This window comes from Thamnophis elegans, chromosome 2 (assembly GCF_009769535.1).
Source record: "Thamnophis elegans isolate rThaEle1 chromosome 2, rThaEle1.pri, whole genome shotgun sequence".
Lineage (NCBI taxonomy): Eukaryota > Metazoa > Chordata > Lepidosauria > Squamata > Colubridae > Thamnophis > Thamnophis elegans.
In genome coordinates, this window is record NC_045542.1 from 10,238,356 (window position 1) to 10,257,581 (window position 19,226).

General features: G+C 36.5%; 1 protein-coding gene across 1 annotated transcript in view; it reads left to right on the top strand.

Annotated features, from left to right (window-relative positions):
- Nucleotides 1–19,226, top strand: part of WNK3 (WNK lysine deficient protein kinase 3) — an 81,228-nt gene that overhangs the window by 26,411 nt on the left and 35,591 nt on the right. The window contains 6 exon segments of the mRNA XM_032210791.1: nucleotides 424–583; nucleotides 2,301–2,389; nucleotides 5,340–5,562; nucleotides 12,392–12,683; nucleotides 14,919–15,115; nucleotides 16,600–16,755. Coding sequence (XP_032066682.1) covers nucleotides 424–583; nucleotides 2,301–2,389; nucleotides 5,340–5,562; nucleotides 12,392–12,683; nucleotides 14,919–15,115; nucleotides 16,600–16,755 — 1,117 coding nt within the window.

A 19,226-nucleotide genomic window follows, 5' to 3' on the forward strand; every position in this document is an offset into this window, starting at 1 on the left:
AATATAGTAGATTAGCATAGAGTAACACTAGGCACACTCAGTCTTAATTGGACTGTTTTGGATTTTTTCCCCTCTGAAATACTTTTCTTTAAAACAATGATAGATCATAGATGGATGGATGGATGGATGGATGGATGGATGGATGGATGGATAGATGGATAGATAGATAGATAGATAGATAGATAGATAGATAGATAGATAGATCGATAGATAGATAGATAGATAGATAGATAGATAGATAGATATCCTGCTCAGCAAGTGCTACTTCCTGTTTGCTTGTAGGTAAGAATCTATACTTGGAGAATGAATTCCTTATTAATATATTGAATATTACAACATAGAAATAGGCAGCTCTTGGGAATATTCATTGAGTGACCACAATTTAGCTCTAATAACAAATTGGTCTTTCTCATCTTTTATTTCAGGAACTCCTGAATTCATGGCTCCTGAGATGTATGAAGAACATTATGATGAGTCGGTGGATGTCTATGCTTTTGGAATGTGCATGTTAGAGATGGCAACTTCTGAATACCCATATTCTGAATGTCAGAATGCAGCTCAGATCTACAGAAAAGTAACCAGTGTAGGTGTACAATTAACTTCTTCAAGAGAACAAATCTGTATAAGATGGGCCTAAAGCAAATAAGCCTATTGGGCTAAACCTGTGTTAGCTAAACCTATTGTCATGCAAAGCAACTACCAGACTTATTCTAGTATTTTCTAGATTTTTCTAGATTTTGTTAATTTATTGTAGAGTAATCTTTTCCGTTGTTTCACTCCCTGAAAAAAATACAAATTGGTATTTGATACTCAAGTGGCAGAATGTGCAAGTTAAACATATATTTTTTTAATTTACTGTCCTAAGCCAAAATGGAACAGAAGCAAAGCACATTTCTAACCAGCTTTTGTCTGAGCACCAATCATTGTTGCTCCCTTTTCTGAAAGTTTACCAACTGCCTTCCTAAAGTCACTATTGAATCAACAACTAACCCAACAGCTCTCTGCTTGTTCTTTTGCCAGCTGGCACAGATTCTTTCATAAAGAGATCTTGAGTAATAACCAAGGGCTTTGTTTCAGGCTTCATAGTCCTTTCTTCTCTGACTATTGTGTACATCTTATTTCGCTGGTATAGTAATCAAAATGTACAAAATAGAAGTTAGGAAACTGGACAAGGCAGTTATTATAAAACCAGTAGGATTCTGCCTATTTTTGCTGAAGTTGTTCCTCTATGTTGGTTTTATTTATTACATCTTATGATATTTCCCAGCTGGGTTTCTAAAAGAAACACTTTCAGGAAAATTCTATTAACAGACATTGTCTTGTGCACTCTGCTAAGACAGTCTCCTATACAGGTTGCATTGTCCTGCAATAATTTATTTCAGTATGACCTACAAAAAAAAAAACCCTCCTGGTAGATTGTATCCTACAGGTTAGAATACTTTTTTCCTAACTCTGCTGCTGTTAATGACTTTTGAATTCTTTTGAAACAAATGCCTTGCTTTATTTCATAAATATATTTTACGTATGTGAGAAGTACCTATGTAACTATTTCCAAAAAGGGATGATCAGAGGTCCCCAATCCCCAAGCAGCGGATTGTTACAGTGGGTGAGCAAGCAAAGCTTCATCTGTGCATGTGCCTGATCTATGCAAAACCATCCCACCCCAATCCATGGAAGAATTTTTTTCTTTCAAAACCAGTCCCTGGTGCCAAAAAGGTTGGAGACTGTGTATTATACCATTACACTGGAATAACTACTCATCTGTACAATGGGCGGGTTGTTTTTTTTTACATTTCCAATATTTGATAGGCAAAAGCAATGTACTCTCAAATAATAATGCATATTTATCTCTTCTGAAAGGACAATATGTGTATACATGCATATCCCCCACTCCCATGTAGAGTTAAATTCAGTTTTAAAAACCAAATATATGATACTTTTTCAGAAGGAAAAGCCATCAACTTAGAAATAAGGAAATAAGGAAAGTCATGTCTCATTAACAAAGATTCATGTTCCAAAAATATTCAGACCACTGCATTCATTTGGATCCTTTTCAGTCAGATCTGATTTTAGAAATAATACCTGATATTTAAAGGAAGGGAGCTATTGATTCAGGACAGACTGAAATGTTTTGTTTTAATTTATGTACATATATGTGTGTGTGATAGCCAAAACTATTTCTACTATATTGGCTGCTTAAAGGTTATTTGTAACCTTGGGAATTTTCTATAATTCTGCACAACTGTAGAAGAGAAATCTTCTGTGTAATTTTGTTAATGACCATGTCTCTTCTCTTCTAGGGCATTAAACCTGCTAGTTTTAATAAGGTGACAGACCCAGAAGTAAAAGAGATCATTGAATGTTGCATTCAGCAGAACAAATCTGAAAGGTGGGCAGATCCATTTTGTGTCTCTCCTTACTTGCTTTGAATTGTGCAAATCAAGAGACAGTATTTGAGTGTTAATAGCAATTTATTGGTATAAGGGGAAAAAATCTGATTAAGCAAAACATTTGTGCTTTAAACATCTGTGAAAGTCCTTTTGAAGTCAAATAGAAGGAAACTCATGAAGCCATATAGCAAAGGGGATGTGCCTGGCTCATTTCCCAAAAGTATGACTGTTAAGACAAATATAGGGAAAGTATTGCAGAAACACAGAATCAGTCAAAATGAAGATTCTTGATTTTGTCTAGTTTTTATACAGTGAAAAAATGATGGGATTAGATATTATGTTGGAGTTTAAAATCTTATCCATTTATCTTTTCCTTGTAGCACAGAGAAATGCAATGCCTACTTGAATCACTCCAAAAAGGACTGTTACATTGGAGATCTGTTGCTTTAATTTATTAATCCTTAGTAATAGAGAAGGAGATGCAGGAAACATTAGTCTGTCTCTCCTCCCCCTCAGTAACTTGATCTCACTTCTCATGCCTCTCCCTAGCCTCACTCATGGTCAATCTCTTTCAACTTGGCCAAATGCTGATGGCACATTTGTAGAAAAATAAATGTTTTTGAAACATTTATTTGAAAAATTTATACACTCCCAAACACCCATGATCCCACAGTATCCACTGTTTTTGAAAGCTAAGTCCGTGTACTTGTGCTCAGCTTCAGTATATCTGAAGCTTCAGCGAAATCTTTACAAAAGGAAAAGAAATTCAGTGGAATTATGTGTTTCTCCTTTTGCAGGAATTTCTGGTTTACTATCCATCCTGGGCCTCAAAGTTTTTAAGGGGGATGATATCTTAATTGCTTTTCAGATCCTTCTCAAAAAAAAAAAAAAGAACTAATATTTGATCAGAAATTCACACATCATAGAATAAGGGATGGGTGAAGGAGGAGAATGGATGGATGCAGAGTGGGTTCCTACCAGTTTAGCAACCGATTCACTGAGCGTGCACTTTGTGTGCGCAGTTTACAGAATAGTTACATTTCGGATTGCTGCTTGGGAAGGAAAACAGCTGAGGCGCAGCAATCTACTCTGCCACGTGACTCAGCTGAGAAGATAAAGGTAGGTAAAGTGCAGGGGCAGGCAGGCTGGCCCAGTTGCTCATGGGAGCGAACCGGTTCACTCCCAGCCAATCTTCAGAGCTACAGGTTCGCCCGAACCGGTCCAAATCGGTAGAATCCAACCCCTGGATGGATGGCTGTTTCACTATTATTTGTCCACAGAGTGCCTCCTGGCAGCCCTGTTTAAGGTCACCTGGTACTGCCTAAGGAAGAAGGGCTTGGATGGACATTTACAGGGCCATGTGGCAGACTTTGTCGAGCACCTGATGCATAAAATCAATTCATTCTCAGTTGGAGCAAGTCCATTAGAGATGCTCAGGGAACAGACTTATCCAGTTATCTGACCTTGTTAGATATGAGGAAGTGGACAAAATCCTTGAGGTTGTTAGTGCCATTAATTATTAGATCTTTACCTAACCTAGTTGGTAAAAGCCTTCAGAAGAGTGACTTGCAGGTGGATCCAGGCAATAATTAATATATCACTGCTGCAGGGGGTGTTCCTGGTACTATGTAAGGGAACTTTGATCTATTCCCACCTTGAGAAACCTTCACTGGATCCCACTTGTTTGGACAATTTCCATCTACTTTCCCTTGTCCCCTTTTTAGGAAGATGGTGGAAAAAGTGATTGTGCTACAGTCTCAAAGAGTCCTGGATGAAACAGATTATCTGGACCCCTTTAAGTGAGGTTTCAGGCTTGATTGTGGGACAGAGATGGCATGGGTTGTAGTTGGGGAGCAGAATGGGGCTACTGCACCCATCCTTGCTTTTCTCGATGATTCAGCAGCTTTCAAAACCATCAATCGTGGTATCCTTTTGGGCCAGCTGCAGGAGCTCGGACTGAGCAGTGGAGTATTACGCTGGTTCAGCTCCTTTCTTCAAGTTGGTTCCAAACAGTGTTGATAGGGAATGAGATGTCCATTCCATGACTGTTCCTTTGCAGTGTACTATAGGGCTTGGTGCTCTCTTTGCATCTTTTTAACACCTACATGAAATAATCTAATACCATAGGGAGGGGGATCATCAATATGAAGATGATAACCAACTTCATATCCCACATCTGTGGTGACCCAAGTTTCATGTATTGTGGCTGCCCCCTTGCAGTACCTGGAGGCTGTAGAGGGTTTGGATGGGGCCTTCAGCCTATTAAAATGGAGTGGCTGTGGGTTGAAGGGTGCTTGGCATCTGGGGGATTATCATATTTAGTTCTTGATGGGTTTGCACTACCCCAGGCAGACCGGTATGTAATCTGGGGTTGCCCTAGACTTGTGACTCTCTCTCTACAAGTAGGTGACAGTTCAGCATAGGAGAGCCTTTTGCAACTTCATGTTGTATGCCTGTTGCACTCTTTCCTGGATTGTGAGGCCCCACATTGTGAGAATGTGCAGTTATTTGTGTTCTGATCATCTTTCGGTTGGAGTACTGCAACACACTCTACATAAGCTATCCTTGAAGAGCATTCAGAAGCTATAAGCGGTGCAAAATGCAGCACAGAGACTTTTGGAGGCCCATTGGGTGGCACATGCGACACCACTATTACACAGGTTGCACTGGTTGCTGGTTGCTTCTGGGTCCAATCCAAAGTCTCAATCTTTAAAGCCTTGTATAGCATGGGTCCAGGGTATCTGAGGAGCCATCTCATCCTAATGGGATTTTCTTTCCCTACTTGTTCCTGGAGAAAAGGCCTACTTTGCATCCTGTCTGCCAAAGAGAAAGTATAATAATTTTGAAAAGAAATGCTCAGCAATTACAGTAATACATGTTTGGGATAATACCAAAGGCACATTCAGTCACCTTTCATAGCTGTCTCATGTTAAATATATTCTATTTCAGGCTCTCCATCAAAGACCTCTTGAACCATGCTTTCTTTGCGGAAGACACGGGACTCAGGGTGGAGCTGGCAGAGGAGGAGGAGGATGGGCTGCATTCCTCTTTGGCTTTGAGGCTTTGGGTAGAAGATCCCAAGAAACTGAAAGGAAAGCACAAAGACAATGAGGCGATAGAGTTCAGTTTCAATATGGAAACAGATATCCCAGAGGAAGTGGCTTGCGAAATGGTGGGTGTTTATAGTCACTGCTTTGCTTCTTTCTCCAGCAGCTTCTCTTGCCTTATGGTATATACATCATTGGGCGGGAAGGGGGAGTGTTTATAAGTGTTACTCTCAAAATTGAGAAATCTCCATTTTATAAAAGAGAGACAGTTAGAAAACTGCTCCTGAAAACTGATGTAAAAGAGGGAAATGGAATTTGGATAAAAGTCATGGTGCAGGGAAAGGAAACCTACTTACCTTTGCTGCTTTTTGCAGACTGGAAGAATTATAAAGAATTAAATTGATCCATTTATATATATACTTATACCTTTTGCAGTTTTGTTTTATTATCTTTTAGCTTAGGGTTATAAGCGATCTTGTTAATTATTGTGGAAGGTAGGTTATAAATTATGGATAAATGAATAAATTAATTTAGATTCACAAAGATGTATCATGCTGAGGCTGCTAATTGTATTGTAATATCTAGAATACAAGTGCTCCATTCAATCTCCTATTCACTGATGCTTTGAACTTTATTTACAAGGCATGATTCTTTTAGGATCCCTCATAGGTTAAGAAGGGCTATGGAAACTTTATTTTCTCTTTTTCATATATCTAACCTATTCCAACTTTTAAACAAGAAGATAAAAGCTAACTCAAACTTAGAAAGTATAAAAGAAAAAAGGGAAATAAATAAATAAAATAAAATATAAAATGCAAGAAAATAGAAAAGAAAGAAAGTAAAAATATAAGTGGCTTCTGATATTTGTCATAGCAGTTATAAGTATGAAATATGTTGACCTTTCTCTCTAAGGTTACATCATATTGCTCTTCTTTCTATAATCTATCTTGTTTAATCATCAAAACTGTTATCATATTCATTTTGTTCATTTTTACACAAAAGGTGCGTAAGAGGCTTCCAATGAGCAATAAATCTAATAATGTCTTTTCTCTAATCAAATAAATTAATTAATCCATCTGTGAACTTCACTAACCATTTCTCAATAATAGGTCTTTCAATCACTGCGCATATTGTAATCTTTCAATCATTGTGCATATTGTAATCTCGGTACTGTGATCATATATTGTAATAATTTGCCATGCCATTTTTTGTGACTGTTTATCCACTAATCCTAAAAAAAAAAGTTTGAGCATTTCCAACATATGTTTGACATCACTTTATACCTTCTCAGGGAATTTCTCTGGCATCATGTATCTATGATAAATCATTTTATAAACATTCTCTTTGAGATCAAAACACAATGTAGATTTCAATCCTTTTAACCATATACTTCCCCATTGTTCCATCTGTATATTATAACCAAATTTCTTAAATCCTGGAATATCAGCTATTTATTTTTATCTGCCATTTCTCTTCTTAATTCATACCTTATAAATTTCTTTTTTAATCTTAACTCGCATAATTCACTGATCTATCTTATATCTCTGTTCAATACCGGAAGAGCTGAAATGAACAAAGTGCACATCCTTATCTTGCCTTTTTTGAATCTCACAAGATTTTATTAATTCCCATTAACAATTATTTGTGCTTTCTAAGAAGTATAAATCGACCTTACTCATTTAGTAAAATTATATTCAAGTTTCATATGTTCCAGAACACTAAACCAAAAATCCACTTCAAAGCCTTCTCTGCATATAGGAATATCAGTGCAGCTTGTTTTTCATTATGTTGCTCCAAATATTTCTACATGTTCAAAGTGTTTCTAGTATTATCTTGCAATTCTTTTTTAGATAAAAAATATTCTGTAAAATTATTCTCAACCTTTCAGCCAAAATCATAGTAAACAGTTTATAATCATTATTCAATAAACATATTGGTTGATTGTTTCTTGTTAAAGTCAAGTTTTACCCCTTTTTAGGTATTGTTATATTAGTCTCCTTCCAGCTATCAGGAATCTTTCTATATTGCAAAATAGTACTCATCATCTGTTGTAAAGTTTGTAAAAACTCATTTTGAAACATTTGTAATAAGGGGCAGCAGCCCATCTGTATTGGATATCTTTCCTGTTTTAATCTTCGTGACAACTTCACATAGTTCTCTTATTATTACAGAGAATTTGTCTCTTTTATTCTGTTAGTACAATATTTTTTTTTCTTGAAACTTTAATATCACATTTTCTTTTCTCAGCTTGTATGCCAACCATCTCCTCAGTTTATATGGAAATTTCATAGTTCATCTTTATTTCAATCTCTCTCACTGTTAACATAGATAATTGCCTCTGCAAAAGCTTAATTTAATTAGTGATCATCCCTGGAGATTTTTTAAATTTTTCACCCATTTTTGTCTCATCCAGAATCATTTGCATTTTCTCTTGCCTTTTCTTTTAAGTTTCACTATCGTGTTTGTAAAAAAATTACTTGCATCCCAGTCATCCTTCCTTCTCTACGTTTATTAAGATTATTCTCAAAACTTTCTATAGTCTTCTACCACCATTTCTTTTACCAATAACATTTCATTCAATCTCCACCTAAGAGACTGGTCTGATTGTCCTTGGTGAATAAATGTTTTCCTCACCATGGCACTGAAGCCAAGCTAAGCTTTAGTCAAATCTTGATTAAAATGTTTTGAGGTTAAAATAAGCAAGATACTGTATTACTATGAACAGTCTCTACTTTGCTCCTTTTATTTTGTTTCTTTTTATCATCCCTTGCTTAAGAAAAGAAAAATGTGTTTAGACTGTAGATTCTTCATTTTGCCTCATTGTTGCCTTGGTTTTGTTTTTATAAAACATTTGGCCACAGAGGAATCTTGACAAATCACAGCTGATGTTACTGAAAGGAGACATGGCAATGCATCTGTTCATTTCATATAAAATATATGCAGGCAGAAGGCTACTGCTTAAGCATCACCCACCCACCATCCAACTGTGAAGTTTTGTAAGTGGTCCCATGATCACTTGTCTTATGGAATGGATCGTTAATGCATTTGTGGGTCTCTTTTCTCTTTCTTTGGGGGTAGATTAGATTTACAGATCTTGCTCAGCAGATGACAGTTAAAACTCTCTCTTTCAATAGTTCCATTTAACATAAAAGCAGTGCTTGAATGCTTTCTTTGATCAGTGTTTTCATGTTTAAGCCTTTGTGCACTAGTTTGCATGTAAAACAAACCTGTAAATAATGGATTTGCAATAAGCTAAGAATAAACAATTGAATAACATAAGAAATTGCAAATGGAGCATACCATTATGTAGAATCCTGGTCAGTATGTCCCAGAGGTGCCTTATGAATGTTTCAGTTATGTGGCAAGTAATATTTGGCACCTTGCAGATGTGGTCTGCAATGTTAGGGTGGTCTATTTGTTATACTTTTGTGGTTGTAGAATGTATCATGTTTTGTTTAATAAGTTCTAAGCAGTTACAAATGAATGACTGATCTATTACAGGTAGTCCTCGACTTAGCGGCCACAATTGAGCCCAACATTTCTGTCGCTAGGTGAGATGGTTGTTAAGTGAATTTTGCCCTGTTTTATTACCTTTCTTGCCACAGTTGTTAAGGGAATCACTGCAGTTGTTAAGTTAATAACAAGTGAGTCTGGCCTCCCCATTGACTTTGCTTGTCACAAGGTTGCAAAAGATGATCACATGATCCCAGAAAACTGCAATCATTATAAATATGAATCTGTTGCCAAGTTTCTGAATTTTGATCACTTGGCCATGGAGACACTACAATGGTCGTAAGTAGGAAAAATGGTCATAAGTTACTTTTTTCAGTGCTGTTATAACTTTGAATACTCACTAAATGAACTGTTGTAAGTCAAGGGTTACCTGTAATTGTTCTAAGAAAGCTGAACTAAAAAAAAGTAAAGTTTTGTGGAATAAATATTTAGTGATGATGATGGGAAAAGAAGAAATTATCATAATATAATAGCAACCCATTTCCAGTAGTGAAAACCAGAAAGCAGTTTTTGCTAAAGCAGTTTTTGCTACCAGATCAGCTCTCAACTGAATCAGCAAAAGCTGGATCTTTGCTAGGCAAACAGGACAAAGAAACTGCATAATAACTCAGTGGTGAACAAAATTGGAAAATAAATTGTTACTACAAATCCGGACCATCAGAAAGGGGATTTCAAATGAATATATTCCAAATTTTAAAAAGAAATTCCCAGAATGAATGATTACATAAGACGTGCTAATGGATCTGCACTGGGTGACTGCAAAGCAAGGTTTTCTCTGATACTGAGTTGAATGGATCACAAATAATAACTGAGTGTTAATTGAACAAGCTGAAATTACAGATGCTGTGAACTCTGGACAACTAATAACGAATAAAGTTATGAAAACCACAAGAATATAATATAATTCTGAACTTGGGAAATAGAAATGTTGCAGCTCACCAATCACCATATCAATTGGCTAAGAAAATAAAAAGTCAAATGAGTCATAAAGAATATTCCTAACAGTAAAGCAAATAACTTTGCTTTCTTTACAATCTTTGTTTCTCCTGCTTATTTGCCTAAAATTAACCAATGTTTGTTTTACAAAAGTCTAGAAGCTGGCCAAGAAAAAATAAGTGCAAATCCATATAAAGAAAAAAAAACCATGTATTAGAACATTTATGGAAAACAATATAGTAAAAGAAGCTTTAAAAAATAGTTTAACAGACCTGGAAGAGCAATTGTTAGGTAAGCAATGAAAAACGTACTGAGAACAAAATAAATGGTTCAGATACAAATTAGAAAGATTGAAAATTAGTGCTTGCCCAAAAAGATGAACTACATAATTTTTGGCTCAAAAGTCAAGTTTGACAAGTTTTTACTCCAGGTTGGCACACAGCTGAATGATCTGCAAAAATAAAGAATGAGTGACATCTGGAACAAATTTCTTGTATAGAAAAGCGCGGGGTGGGGGTGGGGGACCTATTCCTGATAGCTTCAAGCCTATGTCTTGCCTGCAAACTACACTCAAATTTTTTGCTGAAATTCCAAGTGTAATATATGATAATTTGAAAGAAATTGTAATAGTCTCAGTGGAACACAAGGGGACTTTTATCATTCGTATGGCTCCCAAATCAATTTTTGATTGACAAAAAGGAAAAAAGCCCACCTTTTTATGGCCTAGCATAGAAAGCCATTTGATGGATTCTTTCATAGCTGGGTTTAAAAAATTGAAAGTTTTTGGAACCAACAGAAATATTGGAAGATTGCCAAAAAATTCAGTGGGTTCTTGAATGTCTGGGGGGATAAGAAGACCAATTATCACCATTATTCTTTGTACTGGCAATGTTCCTTTCGCAAACAACTGGAACAAAACCAATTGTGGATACCAAGTTAAAGAGCAAAGGCCAAAAATTAACCATTTGCTTTATACAGATGATCCAAAACTATAACATAAATCAAAAGTTGAAAATCAAGTGAACTATGTCCACATATTCATTGAAAACATAGGAATAAAATTTGACTTGGATCTGGCAATTAAAGAAGGCAAAATTAAAGAAGAAGAAAGGCTACCATTATGAGTGGAACTATCATTAGACACCTGGTGCCTAAAGAAAAAGAAAAATACTTAGGATTAATGGAACTTTCTGATTTATTGCATGACCAAGTTTTAAAAAGTCCTCTAAACTGAAATTATATCACTGAGCAGGGCAAGAGGCTCAGAAGAGACCCTGTCTACTTTTTTGGGCTGCATAGGAGACGTTCTGGTGGAGAATAGTATTTTCATATTTTACGATTGAAGTCAGCCTTGCAGGGTAAACCAAATAGAAATCACAACCAGATGAGCTAATTCTACTTTATCGTAAAGCTTTAAGTCGTGTCCGACCCATCGTGACCCCATGGACAGCATTCCTCCAGGCCTTCCTGTCCTCTACCATCCTCTGGAGTCCATTTAAGCTCACGCCTACTGCTTCAGTGACTCCATCCAACCACTTCATATCATAAAGCTACATTGACATAATCTTGCAAGTCTGAAAGTATAATCCCCCCCCTCTACACACACACACACACACACACACACATACACACACACTCCCAATCTCCTATACAGACTGAGATACTGAGATCTCAGATACAGAGATTGCCCCATCTACTATCCAGCTGTAGGCTATGCTATCTCTTATCTAGTAATTCCCTTGATGGTGTCTCTTTGCCATATACCTTTATAATAAAACAACTGTGGAAGAAAAAGAACACAGTCAAATGATTATATCAGGGAATGCAAAGAGTTCTCACAAACGAAGGCAAAGAGTTTTCCTTACAGAAGTTGTAGGTATAGGCTCTTGAAAACAACAAAAAACAAATTAGAATACAGGGGGGAAAGTAATTCAGTTGGATATATAACTGGAAAAGCAAACCACTCCATGGCTAGTATATGCATAATACTGAAGGAAAATTTGATGAAAATCTAACATGTTTGTGCCTGGAATCTAGAACATTTAAAAAAGAAACAGAAGGAATAATCATGGCAACTCCAGAAGAAGAGCTACAAATAATTGCCAACAAAAATAATGAACATATTTCCAAAATGCCAAATGGCAATTATTTAAAATTAAGAATAATACTCTAGATTGTATCTTTAATAGTAAAATCACTCAGAAGATTGCCATGATAGGATTGTAAAAATTGGAATTTAAATTGGAATTTGAGGAGAAAATACAGCATTTACAATTTGTAAATGCTACTACTCTATGACCATGTGCCTGAAAATGTTTTGCAAAATAAAGATATCAAAATTGAGGAATTTCAAGTTTCAAATGCATACAGGGTAAGGTCTGTTCACCATGGAATTCTGATCTCTAATGTGCAAATACAGATTCATTTAATTTCTAAACCTTGAAAGACTAAAATGATAGTTAACAGAACTGACTTTACCTAAATTTTGTTTTTGTTGATTTTTAGGTGAAGTCGGGATTCTTCCATGAAAGTGATTCCAAAGCTGTGGCCAAATCCATCCGTGATCGTGTCACCCTAATCAAGAAGACTCGGGAGCAAAGGCAGGTGGGCAGCCTGGAGGAAAGGAGGGACTCGCAAAGTCAGCTTCCAAGTGGATTGCCCTTACTTCAGCCGCAAGGCTCCTCATTCACCCCACCTTCTCAGCAAAGCAAGACCGAGTGTGAGGAAACAGAGGTTGATCAACATGCCAGACAACAACACGTCCTTCAACAAATGCAGCACAGTTTTTCCCTCACTGGTAATGAGCAATCATAGGCACTTAATACATAATATTATTTATTATTTATTATTACATAAATAATAAGGGTATCATTTTGTTCAGGAAATGTCTTCTCTGAGGTGTCTGAGCTTTTGGCTCCATTTTGCTGGATTAGTGAAAGCCCTTTCTGGTTGCTTTCTGTAGAATTTAATCTTGGCTGAATTGTTAGAGAATATATTATGGGAGCTGAAGCTATGTTAATAAAACCATAATAATAATGAATGAATACATTCATATGTGAGTTTAATCCATGTACATTTTTAAACAGCAATAATAGCTATCCAGAGTAACTTTTCAGCTGCTCATTTAGAAACTTTTTATTACTTTCACAAATTACTTGAAATTTTGTTGGGAGGGAGCTTATTTTCAGAACTATAAAATGCAACTGAACTATAAAATGCAACTGTTTCAGAACTATAAAATGCAACTTTCACAAGAGATAACCAATTGTGATTTCTGAAAATTGCTGCCTCTTTCAGTTGGTTTCTACCTTTTATTTGTCAAATGGCAAAACTTGAATGAGCCATCTTTTCAAACTTGTTAGTTCTTCATTCTGTTCAATACCAGCAACACAAAAGTCATTTAATGCTTAGAGTCAATTGGTCTAGTGTTGAAGGCATTAGGCTAGAAAGCAGGAGACTGTGAGTTCTAGTTGTGCCTTAGGCATGAAAGCCAGCTGGGTGACCTTGGGCCAGTCACTATCTCTCAGTCCAACCCATCTCACAGGATTGTTGTGGGGAAAATAAGAGAAGAAAGAGGTATTAGGTAGATTTGCTGATGAGTTATTTATAAAAATAATAAATATTGATTTAAAAATGTATTTAAATAAAATAAAAATAAATGAGAGTTTAGCAGAGAGACCTCCCCTCTCAATAGAAGCTTTATAAGAAAACTCTATGACAATGAATTGGAGCAGTGAGCTAGTGTCATTGTCAAAGCTGAATTCACTGAAAAAACATTTGCTTGTTTTTCATCATGTTCCCCACTGCAAGGGGAAGGACCAGAACACGTTGCTCCCTGGAAGCTGTTGGATCCTGTGGATTTCATGCTGCTCTAAGGAGTGTTTTTCCTCGAACCTGAAACCACATTAGAGCTTTGGTTAAGATGTGGAATAATGAAGTTTAAGCACTTAATATGAAGGCTCCTAAATTCCCCCTGTCCTGTATTAGTGCCATAAATGTTCCATGGTTCATACAACAATTTGCATGGTTTGAAATGTGAGAACAGAAATGTGCAAGTCCCAAATGAATCCATCTAGACAAAATGCATGCTTATTTATAGAGCCTATGTCACAGCAATTAGGCAGATAAAAGTAGTAATTTATTTTCCGCTTGATTACATCCATGGAATCAATAATGCACGAGAACTCTGGTGGTCCAACTACCGATAACTGTGGCCAGTGTTCTCATATAATCTGATAGCCACTGTGAGCCATTTACACAACACAAATCTGAAATGTGTTATTCAGAAAGTACTGAGCAGTTTACACAGTACTTTGTGAATAACAGGTTTCAGATTTGAGTTGGGTTTTCCTTTATTTTAGGCAGTGTCATACCTAGAATTCTTCTGTAACCTTATCAGTTTTGTTGCTTGATCCCTTATAAATAACTGAATCCTCGGTTCAATTTATACTGTTACTTGTTTGATTGCTTCCCAGCTTGGTGTCTAAGGGCTTTTAAGGATTTTGTCCTGCCATGATCTTTTAGATTGTTTAAAAAAAGGATGATGAAGCAATTACTTAAGAAGCTTTTATTAGACATTGCTGATTTTAACCTCTATGAGCAACAACTCCAGTATTCCATATCTAGCCAGCCCAGTAGAGAAGGCATTAAAGCCTCTGAAGATTTAGATATAATGGGTCATCTTGAGACTGAATTTAGACCTTCATGTGTCATAGAGATGGCTTTGCTCACTCTCAAACATAGTGTTTGATACTGTACTTATTTAAACAGATTGGTTGTGTTATCTAGAATCACTTGTGACAATTGTGGTAATTTTTAAAAGAAATGTTTAGTTATTACTTGTTTTCTTTTCTTAGGGAGAAGCTTTCATTTTGTTGTATTCTTTCTGAAGTAAATATTCCATCCATACATAAAACTCCATTTCCTGACAATCCAAGTATTTGCCTGAATGAGGCAGAGGGAAGTGAAGTGGTTTTGATTTATTCTGAAAGAATGAACATTCTGCCTTTTCTTTCTTTTCACACTGACACAGCTGACAACTTGTCTGAAACAGGAGCAGGAACAGTTATACTGTCAGATGCCTCTAGCCAACATAATCTGGCATTTTCCACGGAACACATGATGGGTACTCAACAAGTCCCCAACCTCTCACAAACTGAAAATAGCAGTGTTCAAGGGCACATATATACTTCTCAACAGCTGATGGGGCATTATCAGTCCAATGCAGGGGTAAGAGGCTTATTGTATTCTTTTAAACATAGTAATTATAATTGTTGTATTAAGAAAGTATCTTCTCCTATAGGAGAAGGTGGCAGAACCTGGGGATGGAGTCAAAAGAGGATTCTCTATGTAGCCACAAACAGACTAAGTCATCCCCCCCCTTGAATTCTGCCAACCTTTATCAAGCACAAAATCTTTAATCGAGTAGGTTCCTAACAAAGGCATGAACAATAAATCAGTCTTAATTGGAACTTCATGTGTGGTCCTCATCTTTCATGCCTGACATTATCCCATAGAGACATGTATGGTGTGTGTGTGTGTGTGTGTGTGTGTGTGTGTGTGTATGTATGTATGTATGTATGTATGTATGTATGCTGGTCTTATTGTATTCGGGTCTTTTCCCGTGTAAGATTGAGCTTCTCTTGGCAATGTTTCGGCAAGGTCTCACTCACCATCTTCAGGCTGGGTTTTGGGCTTAAAGCGTGGTCGGAGCTGCCGTCTTTCTATAATCTTACACGGGAAAAGACCCGAATACAACAAGGCCAGCATACCTAGTGTGAGATTGAAATTGTCTTGGCAATGTTTCAGCGAGGACTCACTCACCATCTTCAGGTTGGGTTTTGGGACCAGCATACCTACACCCGTGAAAATCTACGAAAATGTGTGTGTGTGTGTGTGTGTGTGTGTGTGTGTATTTGGATCTTTCCCCATGTAAGATCCGAATACAACAAGACCAGCATACCTAACACCCGCAAAAATCTACGAAAACTTTTCACAGGTGTAGGTATGCTGGTCGTTGTATTCGGGTCTTATATATATATATCCACATTATACCCTATTGTGCAAGTATCTCCCAGTTTCCTTCCAGGTGCAATTCAAGGAACTGGTTATTACCTTTAAAATCCTATTATGGCACAGGACTAGGTTATCTGTAGGATTGCTCTCCCTAAGGACATCTGTCCATCCTACTACCAGAACAGGGTGGGTATACTCCTAGTCACCTCCCTTAAATGTTGCCATCTTATGGTATTTAGGAACATGCCTTTCCACCTTCCCCCTGAAATTTCTTAGATCCCACCAACCCATTCTTTTAACTTTCCAAACAGCATTTAAGACCTGGCTTTTCCCCTCAAGTGCTGGCATAGGGTGAGACCGATGAGATGAATTTATTGTGGGCTTTCATGTCAAAATGTAACTATGGTTGTTTTTAAAAAAATATCTATGGCTTTAATTTTTTATTGTAAATAGATGCTTTTTTTATGTATTGGTTGCCTGGACTTTGGTACAAATGGGTGGTTATATAAATTTTCTAACGAAAGAAAGGCCCAAGAACATATTTTGGTTATTAATTCTGCATCCTAAGAAGATATCCTGTTTTCCCTAGGGAATGTGTGAGAAAAGGTTACAAATAGGGCAGATGAGACCAGGAGAACTGAAATGCAGACAATTGTTTTGTTTTTCTAAGTGAAGTCTGTTCATTATTCTTTATACAGGTGCAGCCGGCATTGCCAACAAATATGGCTCACCCTGGTGCTTTACCATTAATGCAGACTCAGCCTTCTGGTCTACCTACTCACAATTTGGCACCTCCTGCAACTCTCCAAGCCCAAACTTCTCCTCTTGCAGCTCAACAATTCCCAGCAAGAATGGTAAGGTTTCTCTCTAATAAACTGCATTACGTAGAAGATTTTCTAAAGCATCACTAAATGTGTCCCATAAATTTATTTTAACCATCTAAATTAAAAAGGGTTGTAAGTTGAGGACTATCTGTATTTCCTTCAATGGAAGCAATCATTGAAGGAAATACAGGTAGTCCTCAACTTACAACCACAATTGAGTCCAAAATTTCTGTTGCTAAGTGAGACATTTGTTAAGTGAATTTTGACCCATTTTATGACTTTTCTTGTCACAGTTGTTAAGTGAATCACTGTGGTTGTTAAGTTAGTAACTGGTTGTTGAGTCAATCTGGCTTCCCCATTGACTTTGCTGGTCAGAAGGTCGCAACAAAGGACACTGCACTGGGACACTGAACTATCATAAGTATGAATCAGTTGCCAAGTGTCAGAATTTTGATCATGTGGCCATGGGAATGCTGCAATGGTCATAAGTGTGAAAAATGGTCATGTCACTTTTTTCAATGCTGTTGTAACTTTGAATGGTCACTGAATGAACGGTTTTAAATTGAGGACTACCTGCAGTAGTTACTGTAGTATTACTTCTCATTTAAAGCCAAACTACATAGTACCATTTAATGTGTATGTTTTGCCTGATGGCATCTCTCAATAGGTGGCAGTTTGTAGTATCAAGGTCAAGGGCATGTTTAATTCTCCCTTTTTTTCTTTGCAAAACCTCCAAGCTGTAGTTCTAGAATTATTCTCCTGGAAGTAAATAATGTCTAAAACTCTGATGGGAAGAACAAAGAAAATGAAATTGTAAAATTAGGATTTTGGGGAAAAATGCTTAAGTGTGAGGTAAAATGGGTAACTACAGGTAGTTCTCAACTTACCACCAGCTGCAACCATTTAAAATTAGAACAGACCACTGAAGAGCTACTTACTATCCAATTCTGAAGTTCCAAGCCCCCCAGTCACATGACCACATTTGGGGTTTTCAGAAAGAGGCCTGCATTTACAATGGTTTGCAGCATCCCGTGGCTACATGACCAAGATTTGATACTTTTGCCAAAACCCAATGTTTATTTTCGATTTTTGGGGAAAATGCCCTATGGTAAAGGACTTAACAACTGCCACAAAAACGTCATCACGTGGGTGACCTTTTTTACAATCCATCTTGAGTTAAAACTATAATGGGCACGCTCCATTACAGTCATAAATCGAGTATTACCTGTATGTCCCAGCTATTTTTGTATATTATCTGTTGGTAATATTTTTATCCAGTTAAATTATGCATCTTTGCATTGTAAAATGAGGCTTGAGAGATCTAACTTTATTAGCAAATACATCTGAGTATCCATTTCATGGCACTAATGATTGCCACTCTTTTAAGCACTCTTGTTTTGATACTTCATAGTCCTGTGTATCAGCAGGTGGCAATTCCTAAATGATTTTGCTCAGCTCCAAAGGTAAACAGGGTGAACACTGTTTACTACTTAGAAGGGAATACCAGTAATGTAGGTTAAACTTGAATTGTCAGCAAACATATCCTTTGTTACCCTATAACATATAGCTCAAAGCTGTCCTTAATTTTTTGGCCAAAAACTAATTTAATAAATAATCAGATAATAATGAAACATTAGTCCCAATACACATATTTAAGAAACCATATACAGTTATTTAGGAAACAACCAGCTGTTCAGGTTGTATTTATTTAGATAATCTTGAATCTTGAGATTTGTATTTCCCTTCTAAAATTTAAAGCTGGAAATGGCAAAGAATTATGAGATGTGCATTCAGTTCAGAATTAAGTCTACTTTAGGCAGACTTGATCAAGTCATACTTATTTCACTTGGTGTATTCCTGTAAAAATAACCTAATTTCATCCATTAAACCACCATCAATTTGTATAATCCCACATCAAGTACCAAATTATGATTTTATATGTAAATAAGTATGTTTTAAAATAAAAGTATGCTTCCAAGTAGTGCAGCTAACAGTGAAAAAGGATCTGAAGAACTTATTTCCGTGGTTTTTTTCTTTGAACATTTACGTGCCTGAAAGCTTTTCCACTCTCACTTATAAGTCTAAAGACTTATCTAAAGATAAGGGTTGTATTTCTGGAAGCTATAGAGACTACTGTCTCACTACAATGCATATTGCCAGATGACTAACATTCAAAAATAGCAGTTTTTGCTCAGTCATCTCAAATATAAAAATGTGAAAAACTTTCAGCATTTCCATTTATTCTTTTTAGAGCACAGCCAATTGTCCAGTTCCTATTGTTAAAGTAATTCTTTTAAAACATTGAATAAGTGTTGCCAAGGTGATGGAATTGTACAGCTGATATTTTTAACTTGTACAATACATTCTATATGTTGCTGCTTTTTATATACCCAATTGTGTCTGAAATGATGTCCAGAAGATTATTTTTATGACAACATTTTATCCTAAGCATTATTTTCTGTATGTTGCTACTTGCATATGCTAAGTTCTCTGTGAAATGA